Raw genomic sequence first — 23,750 nt, 5'->3', positions numbered from 1 at the left:
CTCTTGCATAAGGGGTTTGGAGAGTATAGGGATGAGCATGAGTAGAAAGTCGTGTGCAGCGGGGCCGCGGGAGGGGGGGAGGCATGCAGTTAGCAAGTTCAGAAGAGCAGTCAGCGTGGAAATATCGATAGAAGATAGAAAGAGAGGCAACATCGCGACGGAAATTAAGAGGTAGAAAACTATCAGTAGGAGGAGGAGAGCTGATGAGACGAAGAGCCTTAGACTCCACTCTGTCCAGAAGAGCTGTGTGAGTGGAGCCCCTCCACACGTGAGATGCATACTCCATACAAGGGCCGACAAGGCCCCTGTATATGGATAGCAACTGCGCGGGGGAGAAGAACTGGCGGAGACGATACAGAACGCCCAACCTCGAGGAAGCTGATTTAGCGATTGAGGAAATGTGAAGTTTCCAGTTGAGATTTTGAGTTAAGGATAGACCGAGGATGTTTAGTGTTGAAGATGGTGATAGCTGAGTGTTGTCGAAGAATAGAGGATAGGTGTTTGGAAGATTGTGTCGAGTTGATTGGTGGAGAAATTGAGTTTTTGAGGCATTGGAGGACACAAGGTTCCTTCTGCCCCAATCGGAAATGATAGCAAGATCTGAGGTTAAGCGTTCTGCAGCCTCCAGTCTGGAGTCGTGTACTTCCTGTTGTGATGGTCTTCTATTGAAAGAAGTTGAATACTGCAGAGTGGAGTCGTAGGTGTATAAGTGGACAGGACAATTTGTTATGGAAAGAAGATCATTGATGAATAACAGGAAGAGAGTGGGTGATAGGACAGAACCCTGTGGAACACCACTGTTGATAGGTTTAGGGGAAGAATAGTGACCGTCTACCACCGCAGAGATAGAACGGCCGGAAAGGAAACTGGAGATAAAGGAACCGAGAGAGGGATAGAATCCGAATGAAGGCAGTTTAGAAAGCAAAGACTTGTGCCAGACTCTATCGAAGGCTTTCGATATGTCTAGCGCAACAGAGAAAGTTTCACCGAAACGGCTAAGAGAGGATGACCAAGAGTCAGTTAACCCGTAAAGGCCGATAGGTCCCATATGGGACTGCGTCACCGCAGGCCGATAGGTCCCTTATGGGACAGCTACTTTACGCGCGTATCAAAACTGCGCTATCATTGGTAACGCTGCTAATTTGGCTTGAGGAGTAGGCTTATGTCTACACTGTCGACCCGGACCATCACTACCTCCCCCACGCACCCTACCTCTGTCCCATAGACCGACCCCGGTAAAGTGACCACCACCTCTGCTACGTCAACAACGAGTGCTACGGCAGCTGTAGCAACGGCTGCTGCTTCTGCACGTGCCCCTAAACGTCCAAGGGGGACCAAAAAGGCTGCAATGATGTCGGGAGATGATGCACGTGGGGCAGTTATGCGGGGGTCCAGTGCAGGCGGTCAGTCCTCCCACGCCTGAAAAAAATCACACTGTGACTGCCCCACTGTCACATAGGGTCAAAAACAAACAAACAGGCCCATAATAGACCAGGAAAAGGCCCTGAGCGCACAACGGACCGAGTCTGACATCGCAGCAGTCCAGCCCAGCTCGGAGGGTTGCACGCGCCACCACAATCTCCAACTACCGGCGATTATTCTGAAGCAACCGGGGTGGGCTAAGCAAAAATATTTCACATGCTGATGTATTTCTATGTATACTAACAGCTAAAATTGCAACGGACCGAGTCTGGCACCTTAGCAGTCCAGCCCAGCTCGGATCGAGGGTTGCACGCGCCAACACAATCTCTAACTACCGGCGATTATTCTGAAGCAACCAGGGGGAGCAAAGCAAAAAATATTTCACATGCTGATGTATTTATATGTATACTAACAGCTAAAACTGCTTCAAGGTAATTCTGCAAGAGTTCATTTTAAGACGATTAATGCGGCTGTGGGGGGGTAGACGCGGGGGGTATCGTCGGCCTTTATGGGTTAAGAGACCAAAAAGATCGCCAGTAGAACGCCCCTTGCGGAACCCATACTGGCGATCATGCTGTCCAGAAGACCACCTATCAACCCGGTCTCTAGATTCTAGGATCAAAGATGAGCTCCGGGAGACAGCATGAGCCAATGCAAGATGGCGCCACTATAAACAATTGCCTGCACCACAACGGATTGGGGCCGACCTACTATGCAAGCCTAATGGCACCACAAGTGAAGACGTAAAAAAAAAAAAAATCTGCCTCATGTAATTTATCTGTTACTCTTGAATGATAACTTAGTAAGTTTGTGACACAAGATTTACCTTGTCTGAATGTGTATGTGTGTGTGTGTGTTTTTTTAATATTTTTTTTACGTCGTTGCCTGTTGCGCCGGTAGGCATCTTCCTGGAGGGGCCTGATGGTCGGCCCAAGGCTTCTTCCAGGTGGGGCCTGATGGTCGGCCCAGGCCGTTCTGGCGCAGGCGAGTGTTTATAGTGGCGCCATCTTGCATTGGCTAATGCTGCCCCCCGGAACTCGTTCTTGATTCGCTTGGACGGCTTCCTCTAGAGTCCGGGTTGATGGGTGGTCTTCAGGACAGCATGTGGGTAGTTTTAAGCCACTCGGCGGTGACTGAAAAATCCGAGTGGTAGCGTGGGGATTCGAACCCGCGTCGTCCATCACGCGGTGAATGTGGGCCCAGTACGCTACCAGTTCGCCCACCGCGTGTGTGTGTGTGTGTGTGTGTGTGTGTGTGTTTACTTATTTTTGTTTACCTATTTGTAGTTTACAGTGCCTGAGCTCAAGCTCGGACAGTCCTGCCTCCCAATCTATATTTGACCAACTTTCCCTTCATTATATGGACTAGTGATGTATCGGATATTCGCCTCCGCCTCCGCCTCCGCAGTGTAAATAAAATCTGCATTACAATCCGCATCCACGTCAATGAACCACGGAGGTTGCGGAGCTCTATCCATCCAATATTTTTTTTCTCTTTTTGTCATATTTCCTTTACTCTATATTTCTTTTCATCCACGTCTCTCCTTTCCGTTCCTCTCACCTACCAGTCCTAGTTCCCCCCCCCCCTCTCTCTCTCTCTCTCTCTCTCTCTCTCTCTCTCTCTCTCTCTCTCTCTCTCTCTCTCTCTCTCTCTCTCTCTCTTATTTAAACATACACATATATTTACAAAACCCAAAGGTGTACTTCCGTGTGCTGCCTATTCAAAGGGCATAAAGTCTATAAATACATAAAAGAATAAAATTAAAACATACATTATACACATACATATATATACATACTGCACTGTGTCACTAATCAACTACAAGTGTTAGTGGAGTGGGGAGTGAGCTTCTCCAGTGGTAGGCCGCCAGTTTAACCTCCTAAGTGTTCATCCCCCGGACGTGAGGGACGGTGACCGTGAACACATTCCACATTCGGGAGACTATCCACAAAAGTGCGTTGGTGCTGGCTGGTGCGGGAACATGGCACCTCCACTGCGTCACCACGGTATAACACCATTCTCGTGTCCCACGTGGTGACTCTCGGAGGTTGACGTAGGCCCGCCAGGTGTGGCACTTCCTGCACCTGTGCCTTGTGGAAAACAACAAGCACCGCGACGTCCCTGCGGTGTTCCAGCGATTCGACGGAGCTGTGGGTCTCCGTCTGGGCTGGGGGGTCAGCAAAATCCACCAGTCGCAGCGCCCGTCGCTGATGCTGTCGAGTCTCCCGCTGTGCGAGGCAGCACACGACATCCAAGAGAGGGCAGCGTACTCTAGGTAAGGCCGTATCTGGGCCTTGTAGAGCAGGAGCCTCCCCTTTCTGTCGAGGAAGCTGGCCACCCTTCGCAGGCAGGAGACTGTGGGAGGCCTTTTGGGCAATGTGTTTGATGTGGCTGTCAAACCGTAGCCCTCGATCCACTTCCACTCCCAGAATCTTAAAGGATTCCTGGAGTGGGAGAGGGATGCCGCTAAAGCGTAGCCTCCCTTCCACTGCTGGCTCGGCAGTGGGGGATCGAGAGACCACCATTGCCTGGGTATTCTCCGGGGCAAAGGTCACCTGCCTGCCCTAGTCCTGTAGCACCCTCAGCTGCTGATTGACCTCATCAGCAGCTCGCCCACTGTCTTGTCGGGGGTAGGTGCAGGAGAAAGTGCAATCATCAGCTTAAGCTGAGACTGCTGGCAGCTGCCGGGGAAGGTCGTCCACGTCAGTGTTCTACAGGACTGGCCCCAGCACTGAAACCTGTGGCACTGATGCCTCCACTGGCAGGGACTCAGACGCCTTCCCGTTAACGACAACCTGGAGCGTCCTTCCTTGCAGGTAGTCCCCCAGGATCTAAAGAAGGTCGCCTTGGATGCTCTTTGCGCGGAGTTTTTCGAGGAGGCCATCGTACCCCACACTGTCGAAAGCACCCACTATGTCCAGGGCCACCACGACAGTGTCCAGGCCGTCGTCAAGGGCGTCCTGCCAGCTCTTGGTGAGAAGCATGAGCAGATTAGAGGTGGTCCGGCCAGGTCTGATCCCAAACTGTTGGTCTGAGAGGAGGTAATTGTCCTTTAGATGGCGACAGACTATGTCTGCCACAACCCCCTGGAACACTTTCCCCACCACAGACAGCAGGGAGATGGGCTGGTAATTTTTGCAGTCAGACCTGGAGCTCCTCTTGTGGACGGGAATCTCTCTCTCTCTCTCTCTCTCTCTCTCTCTCTCTCTCTCTCTCTCTCTCTCTCTCTCTCTCTCTCTCTCTCTCTCTCTCGGAACTTTATCAAATGCCTTTTTTAGGTCCAAAAATATGCAGTCTCCTGCACTATATCTATTACTCTTGAGTAAAAACATTAGATTTGTGACACTTGATTTACCTTTTCTCTTTCTGCATTGCCTACCTTTGAAATAACAACCGATGAATTCCTTAAGGCCCTCCAATTACTTAAAACAAATAAAAGTCCTGGACCTGACAAAGTATATCCTACACTGCTCAAAGAAACAAAGAGCGAAATACTCTCCTCCTTCACAACCGTATTCAATATGTCCTTGCGACAAGGAATCGTCCTTTCGGATTCGAAAAAAACTAACACGACACCGATTTTTAAGAAAGGAGACAGAAAATTACCAGGCAATTACAGGCCCATTAGTCTAACTTCGGTTGTAGGTAAGCTACTTGAGAGCATAATTAGAGACAAAATTGTGAGTTACCTTGAAAGCCACTCATTAATTGGGGACTCACAACATGGCTTCCGTAACAAAAGATCCTGCCTATCAAACCTCTTTATAACGACCTTTTATAACGACCTCTTCACAGTTTATGACGTAACCAAATCACTGGACGTAGTCTATCTTCATTTCCAGAAAGCGTTTGATAAAGTCTCACATTATAAATTACTTTATAAATTAAAGCAAATATGTATTGACGGTCAAGTACACCAATGGATCGCGAATTGGTTGAGCAACAGACAACAAAGACTGGTGATTGACGGATTTAACTGAGAGTGGGCGCCGGTCACTAATGGCGTCTCTTAGGGCTCGGTTCTTGGCCCAGTGCTCTTCATTATTTACATCAACGATGTGGATGTTGGAGTCAATAATGGCATTAGTAAATTTGCAGACGACACAAAGATTGGTAACTCGGTTCAGGCTGACGAAGACAGGCAAAGCCTCCAAGAGGATTTGCACAAAATTTCAGCTTGGTCGGATAGATGGGAGATGCCCTTTAACGTAGACAAGTGCCACGTCTTTCAAGTTGGAACAAGGAATAAGAAGTTCGATTACGAAATGCGCGGCGATGAACTCAAAAGCGTTCAATGCGTTAAGGACTTGGGGGTCAAAATCGCGTCAAACCTCGAATTCTCACAGCAATGCATCGATGCGGCAAATAAAGCGGACGTAATGCTGGGCTTCATTAAAAGAAACTTTTTATTCAAGAACAAACTTCCACTCTACAATAGTTTAGTCAGACCCCACTTGGAATATGCGGTACAGTTTTGGGCTTTCCACCATGCAAAAGACATTGCTAAATTAGAAGGTGTTCAGCGTCGGGCAACAAAAATGATCCCTTCCTTGCGCAACAAATCTTACGAAGAAAGGCTTTCCACCCTTAACATGTTCTCTCTTGAGAAACGTCGCCTTCGAGGAAAACTGATCGAATGTTTTAAAATACTTAATGGTTTCACGAATGTAGACAGATCAACATTGTTTATGATCGATGACACTTTGCGTACGAGGAACAATGGCGTAGAACTCAAATGTAGACAAGTAAATTCAGACTGCACCAAATTTTTCTTCACCAACGTTGTAGTGCGAAAATGGAATAAGCTCCCACCGTCAGTGGTCCAGTGTAACACGATTGACTCCTTCAAAAACAAGCTCGACCGCCACTTCCTTCAACTTAATATTAACTAGAGTTGAAATGCAGCGTTTTGGAGCCATCTGATTAATGTAGAATCACTTAGGTTTAAGGACAGACCACCTAGTCTGAACCATGGGGTCTGTGTGGTCTGATTTTCTATGTAAAATAACATACTTAAAACTTCCGTATTGTTTGGTCCTGTTCTCACTTTTAACACTTTTAAGTCAGTTTTGACCAATATCATCACCCCTCCACCACTCTTCCCTATTCTGTTTTTTCTATACATGTTGTAATTGCACTGTTCTATTCCCACCATTTCTGTACATTTTGTTAGTTTTGTTTCAGTGAAGCACATTGCATCTGGTTCAACTTTGTTCAGTTAGTCCTTTAATTCTAGCTTTTTTATACGAGTCCATCGACATTAGTGTGCGGTAACCTAAGCTTTTTCGTTCCCTTTTCTTTCTTATTTTTGTTGCTTTTTACTTGTTCTCCTCTTCCCTCTTTCTGATCCACCACTTCATCACTCTGTCCTTTCGCACCGTACAAAAAAAATTCTGACTGTTCTTTCATCATTTCTATGCTTTGCTTTGTTCACAAATTCCCGCATTTTAACTCTTTCTTCTATGCTCATATTTTCTTTTATATATGTTTCTTTATATTGTTCTATACCTTTTAGTATTCCAGTCCGACTTAAGATCATCTCGGGTGCTATTTGTGACCTTAAGTTCAGCTTGATTGGTCTATTTTTCCCTTCTTCATATTTTCCTTGTCTCGTCACCTCATCCATCTCCTCCGTCAGCCGTCCGAATTCATCTAGGCTTGTGAGTAATTCTTTCACTTTGTTGATCTCGTATCTCTCTCTTTGTGCCCTCATTGGGATTTTCTCCTCCCTAACACCCATACTTATCACAGTCTACTTCTTTTCTGCCAGTTTTCGAAACAAGTCTTCCTTATTTCCCATTACCTGGACAACCTCACGCTCCATCTCCACTTTTCTTTCCCTTTCTTGTTGTTCCACGATTGCTTTGAAACTTCCTTTCTCCATTTCATTTTCTTTTTTCCAAGCATTTATTTCTACATCAACTAATTTCTTAATCTTATTTCCGATATCTACTTCACTGTCAATATTTACCTTTACCCTTTTTGATACTTCCTCTTCGACCACTGTCTTTTCCTTGTCTTCAATATTATCATCACTGGCACTTCCCTATTTCAGTTTTTCGTTTTCCTCCCTTAGTTTTCTGACTTCTTCCCCTTTGGCAACTAACTCCTTCCGATCATCCACGAAGTCAACAAATTTTCTCAAGTCCTCCCTCAAACCCATTACCTCCTTCTTAGAGTCTTTCATTTCCTTCTCCAGTCGTCTGATGGTTGTCCACATTCCCGGGGCTGGCATTGGGGCCGGCGAAAAGCTAGCAAAACCATAGTCAGCTTCGTACACATTGTCCTCCTGATCGTCCCTACCCGAAGCCATCTTGCCCGGGCGGGTCCGACAATGACATTGTTTACACTTACGTGCGTGTGTAATTCACCTCTTGGTCTGCTGCGGGTCTCTCTCGAGACAGACAGCCGTTCCCCTACGGAAGAGCACAGAGCTCATAGTACCGATTTTTGGGTAGGACTGAGACCACTCACACACAACACACCGCGACAATGAGGTCACAACTCCTTGCCTGATGTCGCGTACCTACTCACTGCTAGGTGAACAGGAGTTACACGTGAAAGAAGATAAACCCAACTTATCTTCACCCGGCCGGGGAATCGAACCCCCGGTCCTTCTGGTTGTGAGGCAGGCACTCTATCCACTGAGCTACCGGGGCGTGTGTGTGTGTGTGTGTGTGTGTGTGTGTGTGTGTGTGTGTGTGTGTGTGTGTGTGTGCATTTACTCTAATGGGGAAGGAGAGAGGGAGGAAGAGAGTAATGAGGGAGAGATAAGAATAGGAAATTAATTCATGTACCGCTCCGCGCTACTCCGTCACATCTGGACCACGTGGGTATTGTTGTTTAGCGGTGCTTAGTGATGGGAAGTGACTATCTAATTTTTGAAGCGTGTTGTTATCCATATCCAACTAATTCATAATTCGCTCTGTGAAACCCATTATTTTTTTCACCGTGGGTCAAGGGTCACCTGAATGTCGCGTGCAGGTAGGTACCCAGTCTTCCCGTGCAGCTCCCCAGCAGCGACTTCTTGGGCCATCTTGATGCAACTTGCCCATTCATTCCTCCCAGCCAATTGGAATATTTTCACTATTTCTGCGGCTTTGATCATTAGATTTGAAACTTGGGAATGTTTCCACCCTATCAATAGACTTGAAATTGCTAGTTAGAAATACGGCAGTCATGGAACCCGACTGTACATGGAAGTAGGAGGTGTTGTGTCAAAGGCAAAGTCTCCAATGCTCATCAGATCTAATCTGGGTCGATGTCATTTTTCAATTATTCTATGAAAATAAGACAGTTATGGGCACTTCTGGCAAATACAGTGACGTTAAGTATTTGAGGAAATTCCCTTAAGCATTGTTGACTTTGTAATACCAACTAGATAAATGTTTGTTGTCCTTGATAAATAACAAAATGTTAAAAAGGGTTGGTTCATCTGTTCGTAACCCCCATCAGCTGAGCAGCAGTCTGTGGAGTCTTTATACACATGAATACTTACATTACATGAAACTAATCATCTTCACTATGTATTACGTAGCTAATTCGTGACAATCTATATAGTTCGATGTTGCAGTCAATATGTTCAAGGGTCACAGTATACTTTTCATATAAGACTCGTGTTACAGTTGTGGGCAAAAACATTGATTCAACGTACCCTAAATGCCTGATTTAATAGGCATTTTCCTCATGGTAAGTCACCAGGGGATAGTTGGAATGTGAAGGGAAATTTGGTCAGGATGAGAGGGGGTTAGGGGATGAACTGATGAGGGAAGAGAGTGATTTTCTATGAGCCAAGGTTCTACTGAGTCTCAGCAAATTTAGAGTAAGGTGAATCAATATACATTTATGTCTGCAACTGTATATTCCAGTGTGTGTGTGTGGTGCAAGGGTGGCCCATCTGTGACTCCATTTGAGTGTAGGCCAAGTACATGAGCCATCTGAGGTCTGGTTAGCTGTTTATATATAACTCACTTTGCTCCCATCACCAGCTGGGCCAATCATCCTCTCAACATCAAATTTGCCCTCCACTATCATTGGGCCAGAATGGTTGGCATGCATCCCCAGGGCACTCCAATCTTCAGTATTGGCCCGCACTTCATCCTGAAAATAACAAAGGCATTATTCACATATTCAGTGACGTTATACTAATGAAAAGTTGATTGCACAATAGAATTGACCCCTTAAATCTGTAGAATCCATACACTTAAGCTGCATCCCTCTCTAAAGTGGGTGGATCCCTAGCCGCGTATGGAAAGACGGGGCTGATTGGCTGTTTATCAGGAGGGGTGTCTAACGTCTTTGTCGCCCAACACAAGCTGAGGTCCAGAAAATATTATTTTTTCTTTACTCAGGTCATATGTTACACAACACAGGCAAATTTTGTTAACATCAGTAGATTAAGCAGTAACTATAACCCTGACACGATTAAATACGATAAACAAAACTGGCTAATTCTGGTGAATAAGAGTCAAAGAATAATAAAATGTTGATATCACTTTTTTGTCTATTATTTGTATTGGCAGGAATTATAGAACCAATTCTAAAATAAACACATTTTTCTTATAAGCAGATGAGATAGAATTTGCAATAGGAGAACTTTGCCCAGAGTAATACCATAGTAATTTTTGCAGTCCTTTTGGTCACCTTTCTCTTTCCAGACACGGACAACCAACCCCTTTTCCAGTCACGAGGGAGGGCACTGCAAGCCATGGATCATGGCTTCACCCCTGGTTTTCAGCAGCTCTGAACTTTATTACAGATCCCAGCTGCCTTTCCAACTTTCGAATTTCTCACACCCTCTCTCACCTCTGTAAGAGAGAGGGTGGAGTTTTATGTATTGGTGGAAAATCAGCCAGCCTTTGCAAACCGGCCAGACGAAGCTGTCCGTTTAGGAGCTCTGCCTTGCGCAGCACACACATTCCCGGGGCTCTCACACATTCCCGGCCCCGGTCCCGATCGTCCCCAATGACTCCCGATAAGCCGATCGGGGCCTGACCGCCGACAAAATAGGCAACAATCCCGGGACCGGCGGCTTACTGCCGGTCTGCCTGCGGTAGACCGGCGACCATATACGATTTTCGATTTCTCCGACCGGCATCTGCAGCAGGTCAGTCGGCGGTAGGCCGCCGGCCTACCGGTGGCAGACCGCCGGTCTACCGGCGGCAGACCTGCGGCACATCGACGAGCAAACACTTTCTTTGCATTTACATATATTTATAATTACCTCATAAACCGCTTCATACCTAAATTCATTTGTGTGCATAAAACACACACACACTCTCTCTCTCTCTCTCTCTCTCTCTCTCTCTCTCTCTCTCTCTCTCTCTCTCTCTCTCTCTCTCTCCTTTCACCCATTCTTCTTCCTCCTTTCTTTCATCTCTTTCCATCCTCTCTCCCTTCCTTCCTCACTCCCTCTCTCTTCCTCACTCACTCCCACCTGTTCCTCCTTCCATTCCTCTCTCTCTCTCTCTCTCTCTCTCTCTCTCTCTCTCTCTCTCTCTCTCTCTCTCTCTCTCTCTCTCTCTCTCTCTCTCTCTCTCTCTCTCTCTCTCTTTTCTCTCTTTCACCCACCCCTCTTCCTCCTTTATCTCGTCTCCCTCTCTCTCTTCATCCCTCGCTCCTACCTGTTCCTCCTCGTTTTCCTCCTTCCTCCCTTGCTAATCCCCAGGTCATACACAGGTGTTCACTCGCGGTCTACCGCCGGTCTGCCGCCGGTCTGCCGTGGGTGTCGGCGGTTGACCGCCGGTCGACCGGCGACATTTTTCGACACCGCCGGTCGACCGGGCGCATCGCCGATATCTTTGAAAATTTTAAAGTTGACCGGAGGTGGTCGGCTGCGTCGACGGTCCTCAGGGTCGACCGGCGGTCGACCGGCGACCGGCTTATCGGGAGTCATCGGGAACTGTCGCGACCGGGACCGGGAATGTGTGAAAGCCCCTTAAAAGTACTTAGCTCTCTCCCTGGGGAATGACGCTTATGGCTTCCTACGGGAGACTGGCGTCATCAACCTCTTGTAGGTTTTGCTGACCTTTTATTGAGTTCTCTTTTATCATGCTTTTAATTAATTACCGTCTTTTAATAGTTTTATATTATAATTTATTTTGTTTTATATTCGGCGCCATATAACCCTCCAGTTGCGGCGCCAAGAACAGAACGCCCCAATAATCATCATCATCATCATCTCACCTCTGTAAGAGAGAGTGGAGTGTTATGTATTGGTGAACAGCAGCCGCCATCTGTAAACCAGCCAGACGGAGTTGTCCGCTTTGGAACTCTGCCTTGTACAACTACCCAAAATACTTGGCCAAACAAGCCCATCCGCTCATCAGCCATTCATATAGTAATCGTCTAAGATGGGAATTTGAAGCACAGCTTCTTTAGAGCTCGAAAGACAGGTCTAAGGTCATTTTCATTGAGACAACCCTCAACATCCTCAGCGAAGCCTTTGAAATACTTCTCCTTATCCCTCATCAAAAGACTTCTAATCCTTTGTTACAGAGTTCTGTGTCAGTCTGAGTCCCCAGTCAGCCTGGTAGCATGGCTCTCCTCTTTATTCTTCAGTCTCTCCCTTGAGGCAACTCCATCCTTAGACGTTGGATGCTCTCAAATGCACTCCTCGGTAGCTTTGAAAGTTTCACAATAAAAGTACGTATCTCACAACTCTCCAGGGTCCTCAAGAGCAACAAGCACCTCAAACCGATTTAAGACTACCACTGCATACTCCTGAGCACACGCCTGGTCCCCTAATTTCTCGAGATGGAACCCTCCAGGGTTCCATCTTGAGAAATTAGGAAGTTTCTTCGATCTGTTGCAACACTAAGTCTGTGGTCGGTCACAAAAAAACTCAGCACTCAGAGAGCCCTACAGTTCTGAAGGATCCTTCAACGAGTACTAACTAGGATGTGATTAATCTCCTTTGCCATGCTGCCAGCTTTACTATACGAAGTCAAGAGGCAAGACTTGCGTCTCTGGAACCAGGTACCAGCAATTCCCAGCCTTCTGGACTTTGTAAAGTTTAGAAGGAGTGACTTCTTTACATTTCTGGTGCCAGAGTCATGGGGACCAACACATAGCTCATAGCGAACTCTCTCTTATCAGTAACTGCATAGAAGTCACCCAAGACAATGAGTGTATCACTTGGGGACACTTTGGAAAGACACATATTGGAAAGTCACCAAGGGATAGTTGGAGTGTGAAGGGAAAAGTGGTCAGGATGAGAGGGAGGAAGGGGATGAACTGATGAGGGAAGAGAGTGATTTGCCAAGAGGCAAGGTTTTACTGAGTCTCAGCAAATTTAGAATAAGGTGGATCATTATACATTTATGTATATGGATGGAGATTTGTTTGGGGTGTTTGAATGGATTAAGGAGATTAGCAAGAGTAATTTTAATGAAGATGATGCGAGAACCTGCTGTAATGAGGATAAGCTGGTAACTTTAGATTAACTGTTGTACAAAATACAAACAAACTTGGGTATTAGTGCAAATCAAATACCAGTGAGAACTTGATTTGAGTTAGCTTCGCATCAGCTTGGCGGTAAGTGTCTTGCTACTGCATTAAACATGGTTTTAAACTTCTGTACCCTCCTCGTGGGGGGAGCTCACAAGGACCTTCAAGACATAAAACAAATATGCAAAAGGGTCACCACACGAAGTAATAATCAATCAGCAGACCAGTCGGGACAAAAGTCGGAGAGGGACTCAAAGAGTGGGGGAATTTAGTTTGAGTCAGCCAGGAACCAGACAATCAGTGAGACAAGACTCACACTGGATTACGAGAGGCAAGGACTCATCTAGATCATCCCGGTTGTGACTGTAATGTACTGATGCAAGAATAAAGACTACCATTTACTTCCCAGCTTTCAATGACCGCTTGCTGGCTAGTGTTGTCTCCAGTGTATGCAAACGCAGAACTCACTGGAAGAGAACGTGTGAGAGAATCCACAACTATCATCTGTGTAACAAAAGAATAATGATTTTGGTTTCATTTGGGAGGATAAACGAAAGTAGTGGTTTTCTTCTCTTTCATTCTACCATAGAGTATTATTTGAATCAAATTTTGTTGTACTTCGCCTTGTTTTTTCACAGAAGCAAAGGAACGATGATTTACACTTTTGCTTGCAAATGCCAGACTGGCTAATAGTAGTTAGTGATATCTGTTGAAAAAAGTTTTAATAATTCTCCATTATCAACAGAGAGTAATTATGACAACATGTATTTCCTGAAAATATCTATAATGTATTGTACACAACAGCGTCCATTACTGTCCTGTAGTCGTCACTGTACCTACGCTGAGTCCAGTGTTGGTTAGGGATGGGCAAGTACCGTTAATTTGAGTACCGGTTGTACCGGTGCCGAAAACTCAAGTACCGTTAGTACCGGTACCGGTACCGGTACCCAAAGGAGTTTTTTTTTTCTTAATGACTTCTGATGAAATTCCCAAATAAATTTCCTGTAAAAAAAACTCTCTCTCTCTTCTTCAACTTAATATCAACTAGAGTAGAAATGCAACGTTTAGGAGCCTTCTGATTAATGTAAAATCACTTAGGTTTAAGGACAGACCACCTAGTCTGGACCATGGGGTCTGTGTGGTCTGATTTTCTATCTCTCTCTCTCTCTCTCTCTCTCTCTCTCTCTCTCTCTGAATGAAGTGAATATTTATTTTTTCGATAAAAAAATAGCAAGGATAGTTATTATGGATGTACTCGATCATAGTCTAATAACAATAACAATATATATTAGCGTTTTCTAAAGACTCGTGGGACTCACTAACTTTTAACCCAAGACTTCGTTTTCTTTTTACTTGCCACTGTTAAATTCGTACGACTCGTTAACTTTTAGAGAGAGAGAGAGAGAGAGAGAGAGAGAGAGAGAGAGAGAGAGAGAGAGAGAGAGAGAGAGAGAGAGAGAGAGAGAGAGAGAGAGAGAGAGAGAGAGAGAGAGAGAGAGAGAGATCATATTTATCCAATAAAGCATTAACGAAAAAAGAGTTTGAATCCCTTGGCGAGAGTTTTTGGCTATAAAGAATTGTATGATGGATTATATAAGATGATTAAATATTGGAGGTGTAGTAGGAGAGAGAGAGAGAGAGAGATCACCACTTAGTAAGTGGATATCTCGGTGATATGGGTAGTGGGTACTCGATCATAGTCTAATAACAATAACAATATTTATTAGCAACCTAAAAAAGAAAAAGAATCGGACATCAAGAATTATCCAGTAACTCCAATAAATAAATCAAATAATAAAATAATGGAAACAGGAGCTGTGATGGAAACGGAAAGCACGGCAATGCGCAGTGCCGAGTGATCGAAGCTTCCCGGAACCCAAGTGATCATGAGGCTTCGCGGTACCAGGTACCGGTACCGGGTACCGCGAGGAATCGATTCTTCGCGGTACCAGGTACCGGTACCTGGTATCGGTACCTGGTACCGCGAAGCCTCATGATCACTTGGGTTCCGGGAAGCTTAATGATCACTCGGCACTGCGCATTGCCGCTAGTACCGGTACCGTTTGGATCTTAGTGACGCTCGGCGCTCGCCCGCCTCCATGTGGTATGGGCCCTGTGTGTAGACGCTGAGTCACTGCCCCGCTGACCGTCTCCCCAAGTTCCCACCATTTTGTCCTGCTTTCCGTTTCCATCACAGCTCCCGTTTCCATTATTTCATTATTTGATTTATTTATTGGAGTTACTGGATAATTCTTGATGTCCGATTCTTTTTCTTTTTTAGGTTGCTAATAAGTATTTTTATTGTTAATAGACTATGATCGAGTAGTCGAGTACCCATATCACCGAGATATCCACTCACTGAGTGGTGATCTCTCTCTCTCTCTCTCTGAATGAAGTGAATATTTATTTTTTCGAAAAAAAAATAGCATGTATAGTTATTATGGATGTACTCGATCATAGTCTAATAACAATAACAATATTTATTAGCAGCCTAAAAAAAAAATCGGACATGAAGAATTATCAATAAATCCAATAAATAAATCCGAGCAACTGGTACCGGTACCGAGCAATCTGGTACCGGTACCGTACCGTTTAGCTGGTACCGTTAGTACCGGTACTGGTACCGGTACCTGCCCACCCCTAGTGTTGGTGGCGTCAATGCTAGCAGGTAAGACATCTGAAGGAAACCTATGTGTTAAAAAAAAAAAAAAAACACATACACGTCAGGGGATAGATGCAGGACAGTGAATATAGTATGAATTTCACATCAGATGAACTTATAGATTTTTACGAAAATAGCACGGTTCCTGATGTTGACACAGTTAGTTCTTTTGTCCCCAGAACATATACGATTATACTTATCCTTGCTTGCAGCCTTGATGGAGTTGCATTATGCTCACACAGCCACATCCAATTTTACTACCACTCTCCATATTCCGTCTTCTTTACGGCTGTCACTTTCCCAGTGACCCTCGGATCCTTTCCCATTGCTTACCTTGTACACTACAAAGAGCGACATGTTTTCATAGTTTCCTGTGAACTTCGGACTAACGGTCATGATGCTGTAGAAGTCGGCGTGCCCAGCGCTGGTGACCCATGAGCCAAACTTAAGTAGCTGGACAATCTTCTCATCCTTCAGGAACTTCACCTTGGAGGACAATGGGTACCAGTCATGGCTTCCTGTAGAGAGAACGGGTAACGATGAGAAATATATTAGAATGAAAACAGATCGAGACCAGTTTATTGTCAAGTTTAGGGACTCAACTTTTAGATGGATACTACTCTTCTAGTGGATTACTACTACTGCTACTACTATGGCTACAATGGCCTCGCATCCGACGCGTGGTTTTGGTCAGAGATCGTATCGAGTTTGACAAAATTAGCGTCGGATTAACAAAAGAACCTATGGAAAAATGGACTTTGACAGATAATTTCTGAAAAAGGCACACGACCCTCGACTTCCTAGATACCGGATTTCACTGACAAAATTTGGGGTCTTCGACATATGGCCCGTCAACCCTAAGAATCTCAATATAGTCCAGGTATAAATTCTAGGGTTCGGCCAATTTTGGCAGTTGTCGGACATGCTTAGTCAAGTCCGTGTCTTCAACACTCACTAGGCGGCAGCATGCTGTTGCTGTGATGTCACCTCCATAAAAGGTTCACTAATTCACTAAGCTTCATATTCTTGTTCAGTGTCGATGAATTCCTATAATTTTATTCGCTCTTTGTGCATTGGTACTTCACTCTTTCTTTAAGTTTATCTTTGTCTTCAATGAAATGTCCATAACGGGCTCAATAAACTGCTTCTTCCCGGGGCAAACATTCTTATTTGTTTGTTTACAGATATCAGCTGACCAGCCACTTGTAGTTTTGATTTTTTGCTATCATTCATTTGATATTTTCACAACTTGATATAGAAGGCAGAATGTATTTGTAAATAAGAGGCATGGGATGATATGCTTCAAAGTGCTTACATGGTGTGGGGGCAGGCAGGTTGGTTTACCCAGTGACTCCGATATAGGCAAAATATGCACTTTTTCACATCATGTGACAGCCCCTGCTCATATAAGTGGATAGTGCCACACACCACACTTCTAGCTGATCAACAGGTGCAGTGTACCATGGATGATTTTTCCACGCATCACAGATATGTCTGCAAATTAGAGCTACTTGTCAGCAAGGCTTGTTGCACGCTGAACCATTTTAAATGCGCTACAGTAATATAAAGGATAATTATCAAAAAATGCCGCATTGAATAAAAAATGCCCTGGTCACACATATTGGACATGAGGCCACTATACTACTACTAATACTAATACTAATAACCATAATATTAATAATACTATTACTACTATAATAAGTCCTCGAATAACAACAGGGTTTGGTTTTGATTGGCAGGTTGTAAGTCGAGTTGGCTGTAGGTTGAATAATTTGTAGGTCGAAATTTACATTAATATAATTAAAAACCACAATGTATACTATGTACTGTACTTACTATCATATGGGACCAACAACCAGCGAGTGGCTATATCCTTCACTTATCAGGCAACTGGGAACCTACTATACAACCGTGCAGTATACGGAACTTATTTCTTGTTTGTGTATTACGGGTAGTCCTCGAGCTACATCGGGTTTCGGGACCGACATGCTGGTTATAAGTCCAGTTGGTTGTAAAATGAAATTTACATTAAAACTAATCAATCAGTGGGGTCATACGCCGGGGGGCGCGTCGCCTCGCCCACCCTACGACACCAAGCCCAGGGGTCCCTCCGGGCGAGTCTCCATGAGGCCCCTTTCCTAACCCGAGTACCTCCCGGCAGGATCTATCGACGTGCTCAAGCCACAAACTCCGTGGGCCTCCCCTTGGCCTCCTCCACTTAGGCTCAGCTTTAAGGTAACGTGCCACTTTGCACGTATAGCCGGAGTTGGTGTTGAGGGACTATGTTGCTAATATATATCGAATCAGTCTCACGGAGCAGTCTAGTCGGCGGCTTGACACAAAGTCATTCCAGCGATATCCCATAATTCTGTGTAGACATTTATTACCAAAGGTATCAATCCGCCTCTTCAAGTCTCCATTTAGTGTCCATGTCTCACAACCATAGAGTAAGACAGGGAGCACAAGGGACTTGAAGATCCAAATCTTTTTCCTTCTTCGCAGGTATTGACAACGCCATATACTCGTGTTGAGCGAGTCCTTAACAACGTGGGTCAGGCCAATCTGCCGTAAGACTTCCTGGCCAGACTCACCGTTGTTATGAACTACGCTACCAAGATACGTGAAACTTGCTGAGATCTCAACGTCCTCGCCACACGCATGAACAGACTGTACTGTTTCATCTAGCAAGTATCCAAACACCTGTACCTTGGTCTTGGCCCAGGAGACCTGAAGTCCGAAGGGCTGCGCCTCCTCATGCAGTACCTCGAGAGCCAGGTGCCAGGTGCCTTTCCACCCCTCAACTTTGCCACAGCCTCTCTGGCCTCGACTAGAGAGGGTGGGCTTTCGTCAATGGGTGGATCAGCATCCGTCACCTGCAACCCAGCAACTGGAAGCTGCCCACGTGAAGGGCCCGCTATGTACTGCTGCTTAAAGTACTCATCCCAACGAGCCCTCTGCCCATCCATGTCCGACACGAGGCAGCCATCATCTGTTCGGATAGCGCTCACCTGAAAGGGAGACTTGGATCAGAGCATCTTCATGGTTCGGTAAGCAGGTCGGAGGTAATTCGCATTTAAATGACCCTCGACTTCCTCAGCGAGCCCCTGACACACCTCTCCTTGTCGCTCCTCAGGAGAGAGCTAGTCCTACGCGACAGAGCCCTGTATTGGTCTCGATTCCCAGCAAGTCTGGCAGCGCAACTCTTCAATATTCTCTAGCGTCTCCACCGAGGCAAAGCCACTCCTAGATCTCGGGCGCTCTCCAATACACTCCTTGGCAGCTCGCAGAGTCTCACGTATGAAGGTATCCCACAGTTCTACAGGGTCTACCAGTGCGCCGAGCACATCGAAACGATTTGAGACTGTCACTGCATATTCCTGAGCACATGCCAGGTCCTTCAGCCTCTCGAGATGGAATACAGTAGTGTTGCATCTCGAGATTCTTCTTGACCTGACATGAAGCTTGAGTGTTGCAATAACAAGCCTATGGTCAGTTGCAAAGAGCTCAGAACTCCGATAAACCATGCAGTTCTAAAGGATCCTCCAACGAGTACTTACGAGGATGTATAGTCAATCTCCTTAGCTACCCCTCCGGCATCGCTATACCAAGTCCAGCGGTGTAGCTCTGGTCTCTGGTACAAGGAACCCGAAATGGGTTTACCTAACATCACCAAATATGGGGTACAAACTTGGCGGAGAGACTGTTTTGGGGGGCCATTGAAAGTAATGGGCTAAAGAGTAGCCTATTACGAGACATCCTAGAGTTAAATCAAAGTATGTGCTTATCTTTGTATTCATTCATACACAGACTGGTAATATTTATGTGGTATATTTATGAAAGCTCACGAAGTCACAATAAGTGACATCACCTGCTTTGTGCAGTAAAAATATGCTATATAAAGTATCTGATACCCGGAAAATGGCGGGCGATGCTGCCTCGGGCATCGGGGCTACAGACCAACGTTGCCAGATTGTCGTACTCTCCCGCTTAGATTTCCCGACTTCCTACTCCCAAACTGTCTTCTGGGCTCCAGTAACGAAACTAATTTATAGTTATCGTTAAAAGAGTTAGATTCTGATGTTTCTTGCAATAATTAGGCGTCGGAAACCAGTAAATACTATGCTCTAAGTACGACAATCTGGCAACGGTGGCTATACGTATTTTCATATTATTGTTCTGTTGAGTATTCAATGTTGTGTTCAAGAAAAAGAATACTCATAATTTGAGTTAGTTTTTGGTTATAAGGATTCTTTACGAAATTTATAACGTTCCTCCTCTACCTTAGGAAACGTCCTGAATCCTGGATCGGCTATGGTGATGTTAGGTGCGCCTATTCTCAGCCTTCTGGATTTTGCAAAATTCAGGAGGAGAGAGTTGTTGATGTTCCTAGTACCAGAACCAAGGGGATCAACACCTAGCTCGAAGCCAACCCTGTCAGTGCCAGTAGTAGCACTGAAGTCGCCCAGGATAATGAGTGTGTCCCGGGAAGGGCACTGGTCTAATACAGAGTCGAGTTTGGCGTAGAACATCTCCATCTATTCAGTTTCACGCATCTCGGTAGGAGCGTACAAGAGACATGAAGCCCAGTGTGTGCTTCAGCCTCACTCGCATTATACGCTCATCAACCGAAACCTCGTCCACAAATGGCAGCAGTTGGCTGGAGATGCCCATAGCTACCCCCTTGACATGGAAGCCATTACTCATGCCAGACCAGTAGATGTACCCCACCCTACTGATCTAGCCACTGCCAGGCCTCCTCGTCTCAGAAAGTGCCACTTTGCTAGGTAGGGCAGTCGATCATCGTTCGAGAAGCTCCGGACGTTCCAGGACCCCACACGCAGAACCCTCCGAAAGTTAACCCCGGGCCTGGTTCTGCGAGCGGGCGCAGCATCTGCGCCACCCCTGCCGCCCCCAAAACTAAAAGAGGGGCCAGGGGACCCTTCCTCCTTTGAGGTGCAGGGGTCCCGTAGGCTTAGCCCTGCACCCGTCACTGACGGCAGGCTCCCCGGATGCGGATGCATCGTGGAACCCGGCCGTGCGGTCGGGCCCCCCAGCAAGACCGGAACAGGAGAGAGAGAAAGAGGGGAAAGACAGCTCGGGGAGGTTGAGGACGCTGCATTCCTCATTCAGACAGACCTGCCCATACCCGAATAAATAGATAAAAATAAAACAAAATATTATTCAAAAGGTCCTTTTGCAGATAGAGGGATGTTCCTGATCCTCCTCCCCTCCCCTCTAAACCTGGCTTTGTCCTCATGAGCTCGCCGTGCCTCAGCCATGCATTTGGTTGGCCCTTTAGCCATGCAATGTTGTGCAACGTTACAAAACTGAGCCATAAAATTTTGTCAGAATGGTGCCATTAGCCAAACACTCCACCAAGTCGTTGCGCCGCCGGTTGTGCTGGCAGGAGAACAGTGTAAACAGTGGGCAAGTCAATTATGTTAGTGGCCAGTGTCACTTCTGTTGCATTTTCTTTTTCAATGTTTCTTTCAACTATGATTGCTTTTCCAGTAAACAGCCACCTATAACAGCTACCGCAGGAATACTGTGAGGGGACTGTTGTTGTGGGGTCACCATTTTTCCAGCATATTAATGTCTGCTAGATCTAGCAGTAAGCTTGGTAAAAAGTGCAGGAACTCGGTGTAAACAAACAGCTGCTTTACCCACAGCAGGATATATGAAATGTCAACTAATCACTTAACCAAGTGTTACTAATATTATTGGCCTGGTTGAAAGTAGGACTACAAACTTATAGAATAGCGACGAGTGACTCCACCATGAATAGCACTTACAGTTTGAGTTCCACAGGCAACTGAGGGGAAGCGTGGATGAGCTGGCCTAGTCCACCAACCCTTAACCTATCCTGCCTTACCCCAGCCCTGCTGAGTCAGCACGTGAGGACAGCAGTGGGGAAAAGGCATGAGAACTATCTATAAACAAACAGCTGCTCTACCCCCAGCAGGATACTTCAAATGTCAACTCATCACTAACCATGTATAACTATTACTATTGGTCTGGCAGCAAATGCAAGTGTTTGCAGGTCGCATATGTCGGAATTGAGGACTACCAGTACTGTATGCCTTATTAACTCATGCCCTGGTTAGCAACGGAGATTTATTAATAATGGCATCCAGCCCACCTGACTCAGTCCCTCAGTTCCCCCTCAAATGAGTGAAAGAATATCTTTGTCACATTTGATATTTTCTCTCCTTCACTCCAATCTCTCTCTCTCTCTCTCTCTCTCTCACCTGTGGGATCTCTCTCACTCAGAGCTTCTCGGCAGGGATGCGACGTAAGAGTTGCTGCAGGTGCGGGTTATTGTGGTAACGAAAGAGTAGAGTGGAGCAGGCAGCCACGTGCATCGCTGTGTGAATGTACGAGTGTTTATGTGTAAGAGAGAGAGAGAGAGAGAGAGAGAGAGAGAGAGAGAGAGAGAGAGAGAGAGAGAGAGAGAGAGAGAGAGAGAGAGAGAGAGAGAGAGAGAGAGAGAAAGACACACATGAATAAAAGATAATATAGTATTGACCTAATAACATTATCAATCAGAAAATAAATATATATGAATACAGTTAACACACACACACACACACACACACACACACACACACATATATATATATATATATATATATATATATATATATATATATATATATATATATATATATATATATATATATATATATATATATATATATATATATATATATATATATATATATATATATATATATATATATATATATATATATATATATATATATATATATATATATATATATATATATATATATATATATATATATATATATATATATATATATATATATATATATATATATATATATATATATATATATATATATATATGTATATATATATATATATATATATATATATATATATATATATATATATATATATATTTATTTATTTATTTCGGGGAGGCGGTGGCTGAACGGATGGCGAGACGGCCCCGCGTTCAGAAGGACGCTAGTTCAATCCCCGACCGGTGCCACCAAGCTGGAATTTTTCAGCCGCCGCCGAGTGGCTTAAAACTACCCACATGCTGTCCAGAAGACCACCTATCAACCCAGACTCTAGATTCTAGGATCAAAGATGAGCTCCGGGAGGGAAGCATGATCCAATGCAAGATGGCGCCACTATAAACACTCGCCTGCGCCAGAATGGGCTGGGCCAACCATCAGGACCCACCGGAAAGAAGCCTTGGACCAACCATCAGGATCCACCGGGAAGAAGCCTACCGGCGCAATAGGCCGCAACGTAAAAAAAAAAAAATATATATATATATATATATATATATATATATATATATATATATATATATATATATATATATCGGCGGTGGCCGAAGTGGTAGCGTACTGGGCCCACATTCACCGCGCGATGGACGACGCGGGTTCGAATCCCCACGCTACCACTCGGATTTTTCGGTCACCGCCGAGTGGCTTAAAACTACCCACATGCTGTCCTGAAGACCACCCATCAACCCGGACTCTAGAGGAAGCCGTCCAAGCGAATCAAGAACGAGTTCCGGGGGGCAGCATGAGCCAATGCAATATGGCGCCACTATAAACACTCGCCTGCGCCAGAACGGGCTGGGCCGACCATCAGGCCCCACCAGGGAAGATGCCTACCCACATATATATATATATATATATATATATATATATATATATATATATATATATATATATATATATATATATATATATATATATATATATATATATATATATATATATATATATATATATATATATATATATATATATATATATATATATATATATATATATATATATATATATATATATATATATATATATATATATATATATATATATATATATATATATATATATATATATATATATATATATATATATATATATATATATATATATATATATATATATATATATATATATATATATATATATATATATATATATATATATATATATATATATATATATATATATATATATATATATATATATATATATATATTTACAGCTAAGGAGACAGTTCAAGAGCGTAAAGAAAAATATTAATAAAAAGCCCGCTACTTACTGCTCCTGAATAGAGGTTAAAGGAGTGGCCAAAATAGAGAGGTCAATTTCGGGAGAAGAGGTGTCCTGATACCCTCCTCTTGAAAGAGTTCAAGTCGTAGGCAGGAGGAAATACAGATGAA

The 23,750-nt window shown here is 44.6% G+C and overlaps 1 protein-coding gene across 1 annotated transcript in view; it reads right to left on the bottom strand.

Annotated features, from left to right (window-relative positions):
• The window catches only part of LOC126999207 (uncharacterized), a gene marked incomplete at its 3' end in the record, with an annotated part of 57,679 nt that extends 41,595 nt beyond the window's left edge, over positions 1 to 16,084 (bottom strand). Inside the window, 2 exon segments of the mRNA XM_050861535.1 lie at positions 9,394 to 9,522; positions 15,866 to 16,084. Of these exon segments, the coding sequence (XP_050717492.1) occupies positions 9,394 to 9,522; positions 15,866 to 15,928 (192 nt within the window).
• Positions 16,085 to 23,750: the final 7,666 nt, after the last annotated feature.

This window comes from Eriocheir sinensis, chromosome 16 (genome assembly GCF_024679095.1).
Source record: "Eriocheir sinensis breed Jianghai 21 chromosome 16, ASM2467909v1, whole genome shotgun sequence".
NCBI lineage: Eukaryota > Metazoa > Arthropoda > Malacostraca > Decapoda > Varunidae > Eriocheir > Eriocheir sinensis.
This window is presented reverse-complemented; position numbering and strand designations above follow the sequence as displayed.